Here is a 19016-nt window from a genome sequence, read left to right as displayed (position 1 = left end):
TCATGCGCGCCACTTTTGTTTTAAATTTTATTTATTTTTGCATAGAAGAACTGGGGTGTAGACCAGAGGTGTGAGAGGTGAGAGTATTCACCAGAGACTCAGTAGGAACAGAACAGGTGGATTAACCGAAATACACTGCTAAGGGGACAGTGGGCGATACAGGAGAGGTCTGCTGCGCCAGGTGGGTTAGCTCCCTGGCCAGACTTACCTCAAGCAGAAGTGGTAGTGCTGAGACTTAAGCCCTAGGCCACCAGGAAGCCCCTCAACTTCCCACTTTTAAAACAGCTTACTTCTGCCACTAGTTCCAGTCTGGCATTCCTTGAACCCACCTCCAATGCACTGAACTCTGCTACCAGTTTTTAAAAGGTCATCACCTGTCCATGTTCCTTCTTGGCTCTCTATACATCACTATAGTCATAAAACCTTAATTCCTTTCTCCTCTCTCTGATTTGCCTGACACCTCTAACATTGGCTGACTCCCATACCTGAACATCAAGCATAACTGGAGACCAAGAAACCACCATCTTGCTGGTCTCAGTTAATGACCATAAACCTACAATGAATTCAGCACTGCCTTGCAAGCCTATTGCATGCTCCTATTCAATTACTTTGAGACTGATTGTTCAAACCTCTCCTCCAGCCTCAAGTCTTTTCTCTTCTCACACCCTCAGTTGTTAGTTTTACCATTTCCCTGAGAAAATAATCATGAGACTTTTCTCATTCTCTAATTAACTCTAACATGTCCCTATTCAATTACTTTGAGACTGATTGTTCAAACCTCTCCTCCAGCTTCAAGTCTTTCTCTTCTCACACCCTCAGTGGTTAGTTTTACCATTTCCCTGAGAAAATAATCATGAGACTTTTCTCATTCTCTAATCAACTCTCCTAACATCTGTACTCATACATTTTGTTTTTCCTAATATTAAAATGGATAAACACTTCCTGTTCTGTAAGGTCATACCCTCTTCCTCTTATACACTGAATCTACCACCAACACCCCCGCTACTACTTATGTTGATGAGAGTTTAAGGAAGACAAGCAGTCATTTAAAACTTTAAGGTGCATATCCTTTGACCCAGCAGTTCCACTTTCAGAAAATAAAAACTGGATCTGTGCAAAAATTTATCAATAGCTGTAGCACAATGAACAATAACAAAACAGTACAATCACTTCAAAATCTAAGATAGGTGACTCAATAGTAACCCACACATGTATGCAATTACTATCCAACCATATATATGTGCTTACTTACCAACAGTTGTCCAAATTTTAAGACAAAAATGCCCACACAAACAGGTACAATAGGATCTCATTTTTATTTGTTAGTCTATATTTATAAAATATGAAACTGTTTATAGCAGTTATTACCATATAGTATCACAATGGGTGATCCCAAACATTCCTGTTTTTATTTCCCCAGTTTTTTCCTTATAATAAATGTGCATCACTTTTATAACCAGAAAAGAGGGAGTATTGGGAGTAAATTTGACAGATTATGAATTAGAGTCCCTGGCACAATATTTTACCCCAAGACAGCAACACTTAAGCCTTAGTAAATACTACTACAACTAAATCGCTGCAGCAGTGGTGCTGTTTGAGCATCCTAACTTTAAATGAAGTTTGAGAGTGAAACACATATTGGTAAATTTAGCACTTCTAACTGCTCAGCTCAATCCCAGCTCTACAACTTACTAGCCCCATTTTATGTTTTTAATGTGATAAAATTATCTTGCTCATAGGAGTGAATCAGAAGTTTAGATACAAGAGAACCGAACATACAAGTCTTATAAGCACTAGTTATGATCTCTGAAGACATAATTGTTGGACTATGTCACACTTTGTTTACAGAAATAAATGTGTTAGGAAAAGATATTTATAACAATCCTTTTGCACATCAACAATAAAAATCTTACTTTTTCCTGTTATAGTTCATTTAATCATTTATTGATGATTTAACATTCAAGTTTCCGCAACAAGATTTCCTGCTGTATAAGTAGAGAAAAAGGAGGTGCGTGTATAAGGGAAGCTGACATGCTGCAGCTTTCTACTGGCATGAGGAGCAGCAGGCTTACACTCTTTTGTAAGACCACAGAACCCTTAGAGTTTGTAGCAACTAGTGTTATTCTTAAACCAACATAACCAAAACTTAAAATGTAGAAATTTAATGCACCTGATTGTACAAACTGCTTTTCACCTTTAACGTTTTGAAATCCTCACAGGCTTACTTGTACAAAAGAAACCAACAAGAACAAATTCTAGATCATTTAAATTTATAAAACAGATTATACATGCTTTATGTAAAACCTTCAGCAGCTTATATTTTATTCATGACAAGGCCAGTTTACAAACTACTTACATAGTAACATTTTCCAGAAGCAATAATAAATATTACACTGAGTTAACAAGCATTCAACAACTCTCAAACAGATATTCATCAAAATGAGGTAATTCTAAGGTGTCATTTGCTAAAGAATTAAACGTTGACGTAGAAAAAAAGTCATCAAAAATATCAGTCTTCATTGAACTCTCCAAACTCAATGTTCTAACACAGGCATTATTTACTAATGAATCTGGTTGAGCTTCACATTGATTTTTCTTGTTGGGGCTATAATAGTTATGGTCCTGTTTCAGATGTGTATTTTGGGGAATATTGGTTAATTCACTAGGAACTGATGCTGGGACCTGGTTATCTCCCATTTCTAAATACCTAAAGTCATTCTCCCCATTTTCTGAGAGTTCAGTTGAAACAACAGTTGTAGGAGATAGTAATTCTGCTAGAATTTCTTCATGAGTTTGAGTATTATATGGGGAAACACCAGGAACTGTACTATATCCAGATTTATTATCAGCAATATCAATTTGATACTGTAGTTCTTTTAATAAGTCTTCTATTGCTTGACAATCATTTGGAGAATCACAATGGGACACATGTTCTGAATTTTCACTTGGAAGTGTTTCATTTTGTGAGAAGGACATAAGAGCAGCTAATTTCTTCTTTTTTGCCTTAAGTTTTCTAAGAAGTTTTAGACGAAGTTTATGAATCTGATCCTCAAATGAGTCTCCATGGTTTGCTGAAGAGACACCATTTTCATTTCCATGATAACTCTGGTTGAGGTGAACTCCATAGGAGGTGTTTTCACATTTCTTCAAAACTTCTGAATCAACATTATCAGGAGCACATAGGTTAGAGGCTGTGCTAGCTGATGAATGACTTGGTGCAGGGTTTCTAGCTGAAGGTTTACCTGCACACCCATGAGCTTTCCTGGGTGCCCGGTTAGCCTTTTGGTTTACACCTTTAGTTTTAAAACCACCAAAATTACTTGCTCCCTTAATTGAAGGCTGCAAATCAGTTATAGTATTTCGATTATGAGCTGAAACACAAGATGGCATAAAAGAAGCACCCTTGCTCAATAAGCCTTTGACCCAACTTCCCACAAATGGTTTCTTCGGAGTTTCTTTCAGAGATGGATTCTGCAAAGACTTACTCGTTAGGGTTTGATAAGATGCTGCCATTTCTTTTTTCTTCAAATTTGGCATCAGTGATGTTACATGTTGTTCTGGTTTTAATTTTTCAGTTTTTGATGAAGTGTCCTTCCCTAGGGCAACTATACCCTCAATTTCTACTGGCTTTATTAACTGTATAGGATCAGTAGCATGACTATTATTTACAGGTTTAGCAATGACAGTATCTTCTGTGTTCAGTTGTTGTATTGGTTGCATGTTTGTATTTACAACTTGAGATGGAAAAGTTAAATCCACAAATTGGTCTTGGGTAAGTTCTTCCTTAGATGTAGCTGACACTGAAAAAGCCATCAGAGACTCCTGTGAACACAAAGCATTTGTTATTTTGACAACTTCTGCCTTTTCTGCCATGCATTTGTTTTCTAATGGGAGATCATCAGCAGTAACCAGTAATTCATCAAATGTAAAAGGCAAAATATCATTACTATCAACCAAATCTTTTGGACCCGAAAGTAAATGATCTCCATGAGCTACAGTTTCATCCTGTGAAAGAGTATTAGGAGCAACTGAGGTATTTGTGGGGTGAGTTCCTGAGGACATTTCAGCTGAGGCAGCATCTGGCGCAGAACACAATGCTGGAGATACTTGTTTTTCACCACCGAAAGTATGCTGATCATTAGTCTTTTTAAGCGGAAGGTATGAAGCAGCTTCATCTGCCTTTTCGGGTATTTTTCTTTCCCAAATAACAATATGTATCTCTGAGGCAGGAACTTCAAATTTCTCACGCCTTTCTGAACATGGACCTTTTAAGTCATCACATTCCAGCCAACCTCCTGAGTGATGGGGAAGAAGGTATGAAGTTAGACATTCAAAAACCACGACTCTGTGTTAAATTTCTTGTGGCCTTTTAAATTGCTGTTATCACTGAATATCCACCAAAGGAAAATGAAAGCATGGTTTTCTTCTTATGTTACCATTTTTCTCTACCAAATGTTAAAGTTCTTATTTGTAACATTAAGTTATGGAATAAGCATCAAGAAACTTGAAAAATAGGTAGTTTAATACTCCTTCCTAAAATACCCACAAAAATCAAGATAGAAGTATATTTAACTTTTGGTTCTTAAAACAGAGTATTACCTAAATTATCCAACACCCCCAAAACAGAATGTTATTGAATATATATGAATGTTCAAGATAAATAAAGCCTGTTATCACAAGTACTAAAATTTGTTTAGATTATTTTATTTCTGAACTTCTCTTTTCTCATTTCTCAAGTAGGAATAAGATGATGGATAACAAAGTAAAAGGTTACTCCCTGCCTGTACACCCTCACAAAAAAACCAAAACCAAAAAACCTCAAAACAAAACCATTCACTATGTAGTTTATGTGGACACACATTTTTTTTTTTAAAAGATTTATTTATTTGCGCATACAAGAACTGCGCTATAGGCCAGAGTTGTGGGGGTTGAGAGGATTCACCAGAGACAGAGCGGGTAACAGAACAGGCAGATTGACTGAAATACACTGCTGAGGGGAAGCAATGGGCGAGTCAGGAGAAGTCTGCTGCACCATGTGGGTCAGCTCCCTGGCCGGGGATGGAACTTGTGCTGCAGTGGCTGCAGAGAGCTTCATAGGTTGAGTCTTAACCCCTTGTGTCACCAGGGAGGTCCCTGGGTATACCTTTATAAAGACTACCTGAACCCACTACTTTCTATACCCATTAAAACTTTTGAGATGTTTTTGTTTGCCTATGTCAGTGGTTCATGCATCCGATTGAAATCTTAAACCCCAGAAACTGATGCATTGGTCTGGGTAGAACCAGGAAATTTTTATATGCTAACCTATGATTTTTATACGCTGTCAGGGTTAGAAACCATGCTCTACCTGAAGACGACTTTTCATTTTATGGGATGCAACAGAAAACTAAAACAAGTTGGTCTTTTAGTTTTTATGTTACTGAGAACAATTTCCCAAAAAATTCTGAGGCAGGTTAACACTTAAAGGTAATAATTACATTTAAACTCAAATAACATGAGTTTCAGTTTGTAAAGGGCTTTTATGACACATTGTGTATCCTTTCAAATCACCTCCAAGAGGAAAATACCAAATTTAAAAAAAAAATGTAAACAACAGAAAACAGAGACTGTCATAGTAACCCCTTGTTAGGGTTAAGTTAATCTTCCAAAAGAGAAAAAAAACTAAACTTTTAGTCTCTATACTTATTATCATAAAAGAAAAACATTTAAACACTTACCACCAGCATCTAAAATCCATGTTATAAAATGATTATTTGTTTGATACTGAATTACAGAAGTTATCTGATAATGGCAGTCTTCAAAACAAAATGAATAGCACCGCAAGTCATTATGAGGTAAGCCTTCTACAAAGTGCAACATGAATATGGAAGATACTCTGTGGGGAGAGAAAGGCAAGAAGTCAAACAAATTTAATATCATGTGTCTGGTTATACAAAAGATGGTCTGAAGCAAGTAAGTCACACATAATACTTTGATGGCTAACTGCACTAACTTTTCTGAGAACCTCCAGATGTGCACATTAATTAGAAATACTAAGAAGTATGTAACAGTAAACCCTTAGCAAAAGGGTATCATCGACAGTTGGAAGCTATCATGCAATAAGGCTCTGACACAGATCATTAAACAAAAATTGTTCTGTAAGCTGCAATGCTGCTTTGGCTTAAAGAAGATTTCTTGGTGACTATTTTGCAGAATCAAAGGAAGAAATCCAGACCTTCTAGAATTTTCTTTGGTGTCAAGTGCCCAAATTGACTGCTTTTGTTAGGTAGGGTAGGTAATAATGTAAAACAAAGTAACAAAGTTAAGAAATACACACAAAATTTTTTTTTTTAAAACACAAATTCTATTAATTTGGCCTATTTCTCTCAGTTATCTCAAGAAGTAGTGAGGAGCTAAAGTTTCTGCTTAGGGAAGTCTTAAATTGAGATGAAAATATAACATACTGATTGGCCAAGATATCCTTAATTTCAAAGATACATTTTATCATTACAGTAACAAACCCGCTTTTAATAACTAAAAATTAACAGCTTTCAGGATTTAAGAAAACTATTGATTATCTCTTTCTCCAATATTTAAACAGTGGCAAAACTTAACGTAGCCTATCAAAATTTATTCAGTTAAAATAAACTTGAATCAATGTTCAAAATGCAGATTCTTTAGACTGGGTTCTTTAACTTTTAAAGTATCCCTTCTTCATCATTCTGCTAGAGAAGTCTTCAAAATTTAAGTTCCTATAAATAAAAATTCCTACAAACTGTCCATAATGCTAAACTCTTACTTTATAAAAATCATACCTATTTCCCTGATTTGTCATTGATTGTAAAAGGTATACTATGAAAGAATATCACCAATTAACCTATATCATGCCATCAATTTTCAAATGTATTCCTGTTTCCCATATAGAAGGTCCTTGAATAACACTGTTCTATAACATTGATTAGGAAAAAAATGATAATCAATTCCCAGCCAGGGGCACTGTCCATGCAGCATTTTGAAGTCTGCACATTTTTCCTTAAGTCTTTGTGGGTCTTCTCTGGATACTCTGGTTTCCTTTCAAGCCCCAAGGATGTGCACGTTAAGTTCACTGGCATGTCTAAATTGTCCCCAGTCTGAGGGGGTGTGGGTGTGGGTATACCCTGCAATGGAAGGACATTCTGTCCAGGGATAGGACCCACCTTGTGCCCAGAGCTGCCAGGCAGGCTTTGGCTACCTGAGACCCTGAACTGGAATGAGTGGGTAGAAAAATGAATGAATAAATGTATGAATACAAATTAATATTTCATATTAGAGGCATTCTGGGTCTTTATTAAGAAGTTTGGTGATGTTTTTGTGACCAGAAATATGTCACAGGAAATCAACTCTTGTTTGTATCAGTCAGCCTATGGTAAAACTGGTTTCATTGTATGTTACTTCACTTAAAGTCAGTTTCTAAGAACATAGCAATGACTTAAGTGAAGATTACTGTACGTTAAATATTAAGAAAGAATCTTTGGGTCCTCCCAGGTGGTGCAGCGGTTGAGCGCTGGGCTGCAAACAAACAAATAAATAAATAAAACATGCCTCTATTAAAAAAAAAAAAAAAAGAATCTTTGAATCACTGTATATACAGGCTTTTGGAATTAGTGCTCTTTAATAATTCTCATGACATCATACAATACCTTTTCAATATTATCTTCTGAAGCTAGTTATTAAAACATCTTCTTATTGATCCCTATACTATGCACTCTCACTAGTGTTCCTGCCTTCTTTGTGCGAATTTACACATGGACTATTAAATAGGGAGCATGTCTTTTAGGGTCCCTGAGACTCCAGTGTCCCCAGTAGTCACAGTATTCTCCTACCCCTAATTTCAGCTTGTCTCATTTCCAACCTTTCAGGTGAGGATAGAACTTTATTCCTACTTTAGCAATAGATTTTGTTCTCGGGCTTCTTCCTGCCCTGTAATGTTACTTGAAGTGTTATTCGAAGATGATGCTCTGAGCTGAGGAAAGGAAGACAGACTTGCCTCAACCATAAGAAAACTGGATGGTATGTAAGTTAACAGAACTGGAACCAAAAGTCACAACAGATTCAAGCTAAAATCAATTTGCATTTATCACCTTAACATAGGACTGAACTACTATTGTAAGGATCTACCCTTAGGAAAGATAAAATAAAACAGGAAAGAGAAAGCAAGCACAAGGGAACTGTGCTAACCTCTGCTACCCAAAATATAGCAGGCAAACACTCTCACTTCTATCCCATGAAGAGCAGCACAGTCTTGTGCTAATGGCCTTAAGTTTTTTTATTGTTATCTCAAATAATGCAGTAATTAATATTTTCAAAAGTGAAAATGTAACCATGTGCATATATGTATTTCTGAAAGTGTATTAATATAGGTTTTAGGGAGAAAATAATCTGCAAATGTAATTTTTAAATCTCAATACACTTTTTTTATTTTTTTAAGATTTATTTTATTGATTTATGCATACAAGAACTGGGGTGCAGGCCTGAGGTGTGGGGGGTGAGAGGATTCATCAGATACAGAGTGGGGAGAACAGCCAGATCTAGGGAAATACACTGCTGAGGGGAGCAGCAGGCAAGATAGGAGAGGTCTGCTGTGCCATGTGGGTAGCTCCCTGGCCGGATATCAATCTCATGCTGCAGTGGCTGGCAATAAGCTTGGTACTGCTGAGGTTTAACCCCTGCACCACCAGAGAGGCCCAATCTCAATACACTTTAAACATATTACATCATATTTGAACTATTTCAGACTATGACAATAAATGAAAAATAGGAATAGAATCAGGTGTAATTCAAATAATTAGAACTGGTTCATATCAATTGTAAAAAGAAAGTACATCTTTAGAAAAATTCAACTGTTAGGGTTTATAAACTACATTCTTCAGAGAGAGTTCAAAGACTTAATAAATGTTAAAGGATTTTCTGCCAACAAAGATCATTTAAATTAAGAAACATAATTTTAACTACTTTATATAATGGTATTCCATGCAAAATTTCATAGGAAAAGGTGTTTACCTACTTAAAGAAGAGCCTCAAAATTATATGAGACACAATCAATCAATAAGCTTTATAAGCACAAAGCAAAACTGTCTTATTTTTCTTCCTACCACTTCACTATCCTTTACACATAGTTGTGTAAAAAGGAAAATTACTGCTAAAATTAAAGTTTAAATAAATAACTTATTCAAATGACAATCTAACATAGTAGATGACTGGACTCCTAAAGGAGATCTTGGCAGTAATAAAAGCTTTATTTCAAGTGTTTATGAAGTAAAATTAAATCAGGTTCTAACTTCTTGGTTCTCCGTATCACCATTCTCTGAATATAATTCCTTAACAACTTAACAAAAAGAAGCATATTGGAACCACGAAGTTATCATTCATCTGATTTATCAATGGACTCTTTTTCTCATGGGGCATATCAGAAATGTGAATTACTTGAGGTGAGATGTTTGGGGAATTTACAACACTATTAGTTTTTAAGAATGCCATGCAATTGAATTATTCATGATATCCTGATGGACCTACTTTTAAGCTATCCTTAAAAACTATAGACAACAAAGTGTCTAAATTCCATTAGGTGCCAACAAATCAAATTATACATTTCAAAGAAAAATATACAAAGGATTTTACAAAGACCTTGTCATTAAATATTTAAGTCAAATTTTACATACTAGTTCAATCTACTTTGAATACAGTAAGTGTACAAATTGGCCTACTAAAACTGGCCTACTAAAACTCAATACATTTCTTACTGAAGGTTTTTTTTAACCTAATGGGTATTGCCAGATCAGAGCAATGTATCTATGTATCTTTGATGTTCCAAGCAGTGTATCTATATAATTAAAAATTACACGTTATAATACAACCAATTAACAGACAAAATAGTGTGAGTTTATCTTCAATGCTGGGGGCTGAGAAAAACAAAGTATATACTACAAGTAAAATTATATATACCAAGACAACTGTAAAATGATAGACACCTCACACCTTGCTGCTCTTCTCACCTTCAAGAAAAAGTTTTTAAAAAATGAAAAGAAGTCCCATCAATGCTTAGATCTCAATGCATGCATACTAATCAGCCAAGACTGACTGTGAACTTCTGGTTAATGATATTTTCTCTTCTTCCCCACTCTGCCTTCCCATTCAAATGCAATCAAATGACAGTGAAGGAGAAAAAAGTTAGTAATCCAAAAGGACAAAGAAAAGGAAAGATGAAATAACAAATATTTAGAAGACAAAAAGCGAAATAAGCAATAATTTTGCAGAATGAAGTGATGACATTAGTGTTACAGAGACAGACATCAGTGTTACGGCATGCTGATTACAGCGTGTATGTCCCACTGAACACCTAATACTCAATATTTCTAGGCAAGAGATATTGAAGAATGGAGGTAGGATCCTAAGCTAAAAACTGGGATCATTAAGCAAAGTATGCATGATTTATTAGGAAAAGTAAAATTATAGAATAATACATAACCTGCATACTATTTGGCTGGAAAGGGGAATATATGTGTATTTACAATAATCTAAACAATGAGTACAGAAGAATGTAATCAAATTGGAAGGACAGGGAAAAGTTCAATAGTGAGGGGGTTCAGGTATTGGTGTAAGGGCCCCAATCCTCAATTACTAGAAAAGGCGAACACTGTATAATGATAGAACAAGCACAATCTTTTGAAATAAAGTAAATATACTGTAAAGGTTTAAAGCAATTGTCTGAAGGTCGGGTAGTCAGAGCACTGACTGTTCTTCTTTACTTTTAAATCCTTTGGCACTATTAGATTATAGTAGTTCCTGCTTATCCACAGAAGATACATTCCAAGACCCCCAGTGGATGTCTGAAACCATGCATAGTACCAAACTCTAGATACTCTGTTTTCCTAACACATATGTACCTATGATAAAGTATAATTTACAGACACACTAAAAGACTAACAGTAACAACTAACAAAATTACAACACTGTCCTGTAATGAAAGTTATGTGAAAATAGTCTTTCTCTCAAAATCTCATTGTACATAGTAATATTTCCTAACAGTGGTTGACTTAGGGCAACTAAAACTAAGAAAGAAAAACCTGAGATAAAGGGAGACTACCAAAATAAGAACTTATTCCTTGGATGAAAACCTTTAGAAAAGATTCTGAGGGGTCTCTTGGTACAGCCAAAGGCAACATAAAGGTTAATGTCACTGCTTCTCTAGTATACCAAATTATAAATCAAAATATTTCCTAAATATAGAAATAAGAGGGACTGAAAATGAATGTTAAAAAGGATATATGCATGTGAGTATATTAACAAAAGAGAGACAAACTGTCTAAAGCAGAAATGACCTGTGAGTTAAAAGATAAGGGGCTGCTAATACCAGGAAAGGTAATTCTAACCAGCCCTCCCATTGAGAACAAATAGAAAAGCTGGTAAAAACAACAATAAAAACACATCTGTTCAAGGGCAGCAGAAAGCTAACAAGAAGATGAAAATTAGCAAGCCAATGTGTAAGAGATGACAGAAATTCAGAGAGATAAGCCTGTGGCTCACCTTTGAATCATTTTACTTCTTAAAATTAGATTAAGGAAATCCCAGAATTCTAGTGACCCTAGGCACTTGAGAGAGGAGGAAAATTAAAGTTTAATATCCCTAAAGGCAAAAGGAGGAGAGACACTAGGGGAGTTGGTCAATCAATCACCCTGAGTCAGCTCTTCATTTTTTTCATTTGGGATTTTGCCTGGTACAGCTTGCTTACTGGCCAGAGTTCCTAATAAAAAGAGGCATTTTCACCATTCACAGACACATATTAATTCAAACTTCCAAAAAGGAGGTTGTAATTGTCACTTCCCATTCTATATATATTTAAAATAAAGGTAAATCCACTTTCATTTTGCTCTAAAAACAGTAAGGCAATTTTAACTCACTTTTCCAATTCCATTTTTCTTATTTGTGACTTATTGTTGCACTTATTACATGGACCAAAGTGGGCAGCATTAAGAGGGTGCCACTCGGAGATGACATTTGTAAAGGTGACCAGGCTCTTCATACACCTATAAAAAAAGACAATTTCACGTAAGTAAAATTCATCTGTATTAACTTAAATCAATGTCTAAAATTAAAAGCAATTTTTCATTTGTTTATTCATACTTTCCCATTTCCCCAAATCATATAGTAATTTGCCAATATTCCTCCCTAATCATGATAAATCTCTGATTATTCCCTACATTAACTACCTATAACTTTTCAGCTCTGAGATGAGGAAATGTTCTCTTGGGATTCCCAAGAGAAATAATAATGACATTGTGTGCTGGGTAGTTCTTGGTTATGGGGCACTGTCTTGGGCATCGTAAGACGGTGAGCATCAACTCGGGTTTCCAGCTGCAACCACCAGTACCTCCAGATATTGCCAAATGTCCCAAAGGGAACAAAAGAGACCCCAGTCAAGGAACCTGCTCTCAGGATTTTCAATTTATTAAGCATTTACCCCTTACTCAAATAATTCACTTCTGTCTATTATTGACAGACAAAAATAAAAAGGGGCATTTCCAAAAATATAAACAGGAATGCATACAACTTAGGATTTTCTTGATCCTTACAAAATTAGGACATTAGAATAAAGAATTTTCCTTTTACGGTTACACAAATTGTATATTTGCACTTTAGTCTAAATACTTGATAGCAATAGGCATCTAAAAAGATGATCTTTAAAAATGTACAATAGTAGTCAACTGTATTCACTTTAATTACCTAAACACACTAGCTTCTATTCCAAACAATAAAAAATACAGATAAACCACAAGAAAAGAAGTGACTGTTAAAAAAGACCAGTTCTCAGCTAAGTTAACATCAAAAGCAAAGCAGCATAAAGGTATCAACAAATGCATTCTTGACTGTATTTCTGCTAAATTCTTGGTTCTCAAAGATAATTGTTAAGGACACTTAATTTTAATTTATAAAAAGGAATTTGTCTCAGCAAGTAAGTGTTAATACTCCATATGACCTCAAACATTTTTGACCATTTACTCTGTGCAGAGCATGGTGCTGTGCTAAACACTTTCAAACACTCCTAAGTGGCAGCAACTGTTCTAATCCCCACTGTACAGATGAGGAAAGTAAAACAGAGTGCTTATCAGATGATAAATGAGAGACTTAAACGATCTGAATCCAGGAAGCCTCACTCCAAACACCCTGTTTTTAACTGCCTCTAGCTATACCTTCTAAACCAAGTAAAAGCTCTTAAAATGGCACTAAAATCAACAAGCACTAAAACACCAAATTTGCTGCACATTCTGTCAGGTTAAGTAGAAGTTTTAAACTATATTAAAATGCAGTCAGTGAAATGTCAATTCATTTTATCTTTTTCTCTTACTACTTTTAATTTTAGAAAAAAGAATTTTAAAAAAGCTTTCCTTCAAGCATTGGAGAGCTCTTCTCTAGATGCCTCCAAACTACATTTATCACCCTGTATTCAAAGTAACTTAAAACAGCCAACAGATCAAATTCATTACTAAGTCACTGGCTCTGTATTATGTGTTATATATGTTAACTTCCTTATTAAATAGTCCGACTGTGGCCAGAATAAAGATTATTTCCAAGAGCTGCTGTCACACAGAATATAGTCAATGAAAAGCTGTCAAACAAACTGAGACATGGATTTTTAGCTAAGTTATAATTAAGCTCATTTTAATCAAGCTTATTTATATTATTTAAAATCCAGGAGGTGATTAGGGAATATACCATAGTAAGCAAGAGTCTTAGAGGCCAAAAAACCTAAGTCTGAATCTTGACTCTGTCACTTACTAGTTGAGTCACCCTGGGGAATCTATTTAACCCCTTTCAAACTTGATTCCAGGTTTGTCAAATGAATAGATATCAACAGAAGACTAGAAAACAGGTGTTTTCATATTCACCTTAAGTAAAATTGCTTAAGTTTTAGGTATGAGTGAAACACTTACTCTGTTCTAATACTTTTGAACTAACTGGTAAAAAAAAAAGGTTTCTGGATCTGTTGCCTGCATTCCCTAGAGCTTTCTTCTCAGACTTGAATCTATTCGGTCCATAAATACTTAAAAATAATCTCATGTTTAAGACAATGAATATCAAAGTAACATTTTTCTCTTATTTTTATTTAATAGATTTGAAAAAACGACATATTTTAATTTACTACCTGGTGAGTTTTAAGACAGAGGAAAGGATTTATTTCTATTACAGTAACTTGAATAAATAACCAACAAAGGCACTGCAGTAATCTTTTTAACTGCCATTCAACAATTTTTTGAGATATGGACAAAGTAAGGATATCACATTTGATGAAAACTTTCTGTCCTTGACTCCTCTTTTAAAACCTAATTTCTCTCACTATGTGGCAACTAAAGAAACCTGCAACTTCTTTCTTCTCCAAGCTTCCCTCCCAAAAACCAATCTCAAGGCTTGTGTACAACATGGCCCCACATGACCCCTCTGACCCTCACCTAGAGGCAACAGAGAAGTTGAAAGCAAGACTGAGACAGTTCACATGTATGAGGATTCTGGTGGTGGCTGATTTTTCATGGGACTAAGGGAAGGAATAGGGAAGTATAAATTACCCCTGTCTGACTCCAGAAGCCTAAAACCAGCTTTCATGATATTAAAATCATGCACAAAAATTCCAGTCTCTAATAGAGAAAGAAGAAAACAGAGTTTCAAGAAATTCTGAGAGGTATTCTTACTTGGCAGGAAACCCAGAGGGGAGAGAGGAGGAAAAGTGCTACTTTTCACAGTTGTCCCCACTTCCCATGAGAGAATTTCTTAAGAACCTCCACTAGTCATCTAATCGACTATGGGTTTTTGACTTGGCAGTTTAAGATCGCAAGCAAATTGCATTTTCTGACACTCAAATTTTTCCTCTAAACCTTAATGGCAGAGAGACTATAAGACATGGTAGGGAAGTTTATCAAGAGTAGAAGGAACCAGGGTCTCCCTGGTGGCACAAGGGGTTAAGTCTCAGCACTTTGAAGCTATCAGCAGTCACTGCAGCACAGTTCTATCCCCAGCCAGGGAGCTGACCCACATGGTACAGCAGACCTTTCCTGTCTCACCAGCTGCTCCCCTCAGCAGGTGTATTTCAGTCAATCAGCCTGTTCTGCTCCCTACTCTGTCTCTGGTGAATCCTCTCACCCCCCACACCTCTGGTCTATATTCCAGTTGTTGTATATATAAATAAAAATAAATCTTAAAAAAAAAAAAAAAAAGAGTAGAAGGAGCCAGGGACAGAGCAGTGCTACAAATGGAGTCAAGATTCATTCAAATTTTATTTTTCAAAATCACTTTCAATAGAATGAATCTATTTTTAAAATAGAAAAACTGACCTGTTTTGATACTTGTGTCCACACTGAGAACATTCAAAGTTCCAAGAAAAAGAATACATGAAGAGCTTTTCTATATGGGGTTCTATTTTTAAGAGCAGGGGAAATGCAAACACAGGGCTTTCCATATCACCTTCAAAAAAACAAAAAGGAAATTACTGTTCAGAATTAACCGAAGAAAGTTAACTAACACAAATTATAAATTGTTGTCATAATAAAAATAATAAAAATTCATAATATGAATATATGTGAATTTGTGTGTGTGTGTGTATACACACATATATATGACAGAGTAAGCTAATCATAGTTGAACGAAAAGTTTTTAAAGCATTTTTCTAAAAATGTCCATGATAAAGATTTAATTATCATTTCAATCTCATCACTTTTCTTGGGCAACATTTATGAAAACTTCTTAACACAAACAATACAAAAGACTCATACTTTTCAGATTTTAGCTTTTCTCGGGAAAAAAAGTTTCCTTAGGACTATAATAGATCTATATTATTATAAAAAGTAAAGAAAAATATGTAAATGGTTTGCTATAGATACTAAAAATAATACAACTGGCAAAGAACTGTCGAGTAATTTCAGAGTTGGAAAAAGCCCTTAAAATGTCATTTATATTCTGACTCTTGTCCTACATGTGGAGAGAGCAGGACACAAACAGAACAGCCTCAAATCTCCCAATTCTTCATTTACTAGTCTACTCAATATTTTAACAAACTTCAGCTTCAATTTAGAGAAGGTTGTTCTGTTTGGTGTCATTAAAACAAAAACTGAACCATGAATGCAGGTTTCCAATTTTCAGATTAGCAAGGAAGTTAAAGAGGAAGATTTACATTCTCTTCCTTCTTTCATTTATTTTCCCACTGGTTTCTTTCCTTCCCATCCTCAGAGGAGCTTAGATGTTGCCTGAGGAGAGTCTGAGCTCTTTTAGCGCCCCCTTCTCTGAGACACTCATTTCCATGGTCCAGTGCCTGGCCTGGACCCAGAGTGCCTGGAACACTGCCAGGAGGAGTCACCTTGGCAGGACCAAAAGGCAGAACATTTGGTATTACTGCCTAAGCATATTCTATAAATATCAGTAGTTAAAAAGGTTATGTTAATAGTCACCTTTGCAATACAGTCCCACTGCCATTTTTATACAAAAATATAAATTCAAAACATTTTATAAATAAAACACAAATCAATCTCCTAAAAATGAACATACGCAACATCATACGCGTAAATGATCCTTAATAAAACACAAATTTGTAATTAGTTATCAGCCTTTAAATGCTTGCTCTATTATAACAAGATATTAGTTTAAAAAGTAAGTAATTTGCATTTTATGACAACATAGAAACTTCAGTTCTAAAAATAAAGTTTTCAATGAATCAAAATATCATGAAAGAGCTCAAAACACACTGTTTACAGGATTACAAATCATTTTGAGCTAATATATGTAGCTCCTAAATTGATCTTATTTTCCCTTTGATTATAGATTTTATGGGTATGAAGTACTAAGCACCCTAATAGAAAGCATGCAATACCAATGCCCAATTTCAATTTTTATAACTTCCTGCTTAAAAGTGGTTTCTTTACCACTAGTGTCTTCATCACAACTTCCCACCCCAACTCCTTACACAGACACCTACTTTGCGTATTTCCCCCTAAAACACCTTCACTTTGTGAAGATGCAAACCTTTCAGTGACACTTTTTATCTAGTGGTTTGATTTTTCTCTTCTGTTAATTGCTCATTAATGCACTCTGAACTTTTTTTTTTTTTTTTTTTTGTATGAGCTGGGTTTTTTTGTTTGCTTGTTTTGGTTTTGTCTTTTAAATGATGTACATCAGTTCTTTATAAGATATCCTGGAATTAATTCTTCTATCTTTGCCTAGAGATTTTAAGCTTTAATGTAGTCACATCAAACAATCTTTCTTTTCCCTATCTTATTTAAAAAATTCCTCCCCACGCTGACTAATATATTCACCTATATTTTCTTCCAAAGTCTTAGAATTTTGCTCTTCATATTTAAATCTAAGAGTATACTGAAGCTTCTTTCTAATTATGGTGTTAGACAGGGATCTAATTTCCCCCCCATATCAGAAGCCAACTATCCTTGCACCCTTCACAGAACAGCCTTCTCTTTCGCCACTTATCTGCATCACCTACCACCTCGATCATGGTGTGGAGTAACCTAAGGTGGAGGGTTCTGATCTAGATTCTATTTTGTTCTACTATGTCTATCTATCTTTACCTTGGTACACCACACTCAAAGACTAAATTACTCTCTAACTTGCATGTTTAAATAAGTAGAAATCGTAAGAATATTAGTTTTTCTTCCCCTTTTAAAAAAAAAGACAAAGAAGAGAAATAAAACACCAAATTGACATCAGTAGTTACCTTTCTGGTGAGGTAAGGAAGAATTTGGGAATGAGTATAAATGGGGATTTCAGTTGTATTTGTAATGTTATATATCTGAAACTTCCTGGGAGGGGGTGAATAATGGATAGTTTAAATGTGCTTTTAAATAACAATAATCAAAATGATGAAGAAGTTAATGTTAAAAATTTAACCAATATTCAGGGTCAGTACAGATTCTACTTCTCTTTCCTTAGTACTTTAAAATACATGTTAATTTTCAGAATGATGACACATATATTACAAGATTTTAAAGCGTTCTCTGAAGCATAGGTAAGATTTCACTAGTAAGTCCTTAAGCTCTAAAACAGCACCTATCACTGCTGAGTAGTATCAACACAAGCAAAAGGGATTTTATTGTATTAGAAAAGCTTTGTGCTTACCCAAAATAATTTTTAAAAATCTCTTCTCTGTTACACAGAAAAGGTACAATCTTGTTCCAAATATAATTATCAGGGATAAGATAGGTGGTGGTTCAGACTGCAGAAGAAACCACTCTTTAATTCACTAGGAACTAAAATAGGGACCCTGAAAAAAATCTCAGATCACTTGAGAAGGGAAATGATAACTGTGAAATGCAATGTGAGAGCCCCACTATATAATAACGGTATTATTATATAGAAAGTTAATATAAGGATAAAGGAAAATAGACAAAAACATAGCCCTTGAGAGAAAAAAAAATAACTACTGTCCCCTTTTTAGAGTACTAGCAAAATTTAGAAAGACTGGGTGACTCTAGCACCCCTGTTGCTCCACTCTTCTTCCAGAGTCCAAAAGCCAACGCAGAAGGCAAAGGAAATCTCATTCCTGTGTCACTTTTAATGATGAGAGCTTTCCCCAAAGAGCTTCACTATATTTCTCCTCCAATGCCACTGGCGAAAACTATTCCATACGTAAACCCATCAGTGGTAGAAGCAGAATTACCAAGGTTGTTTTAGACCAGAGATTTTGTACATACATAAGAATCACATGGGGTTTCTGAAAATTACTGATACCTGAGCTCTATCTTTGAGATTATTACTATTTAATGGGTCCCCTTACTTTTAAATTTCACAGGGGCTTTTGAATACACAACCAAGGATGAAAATTCGGGATAATTAAGTCTACTGGGAAAAATATGAGAAAAGCAGCCAGTGATATACCCCTTAGATAGTCACCTCGTTCTAAGACTGTATTCCCTCTCAAGGGGTGAAGCACATGCCCACATTATTTATATGGAAAAGCTCTGTCCACCAGTCATTTAACCACTATTAAGTTCCTAAACGAAACCACTCAG

The 19016-nt window shown here is 35.2% G+C and overlaps 1 protein-coding gene across 4 annotated transcripts in view; it reads right to left on the bottom strand.

Annotated features, from left to right (window-relative positions):
- Window positions 1–1234: 1234 nt before the first annotated feature.
- Window positions 1235–19016, bottom strand: part of USPL1 (ubiquitin specific peptidase like 1) — a 32358-nt gene continuing 14576 nt past the window's right edge. For 2 of the 4 annotated variants that reach the window (XM_037527112.2, XM_037527113.2), the window contains 4 exons: window positions 15339–15468; window positions 11916–12041; window positions 5718–5875; window positions 1235–4295 (listed from right to left, as the gene is read on the bottom strand). In XM_037527112.2, coding sequence (XP_037383009.1) covers window positions 2410–4295; window positions 5718–5875; window positions 11916–12041; window positions 15339–15468 — 2300 coding nt within the window. In that variant the 3' untranslated portion in view covers window positions 1235–2409. The remainder of the gene's footprint in view (window positions 4296–5717; window positions 5876–11915; window positions 12042–15338; window positions 15469–19016) is intronic. The other 2 variants (XM_037527111.2, XM_054701636.1) reach the window with 1 other exon arrangement.

Source organism: Talpa occidentalis, unplaced genomic scaffold, assembly GCF_014898055.3.
Source record: "Talpa occidentalis isolate TD23 unplaced genomic scaffold, MPIMG_talOcc4v2.1 talOcc4.5, whole genome shotgun sequence".
NCBI lineage: Eukaryota > Metazoa > Chordata > Mammalia > Eulipotyphla > Talpidae > Talpa > Talpa occidentalis.
The sequence above is the reverse complement of the archived record's forward strand: the minus strand, read 5'-3'. Positions and strand labels throughout refer to the sequence as shown.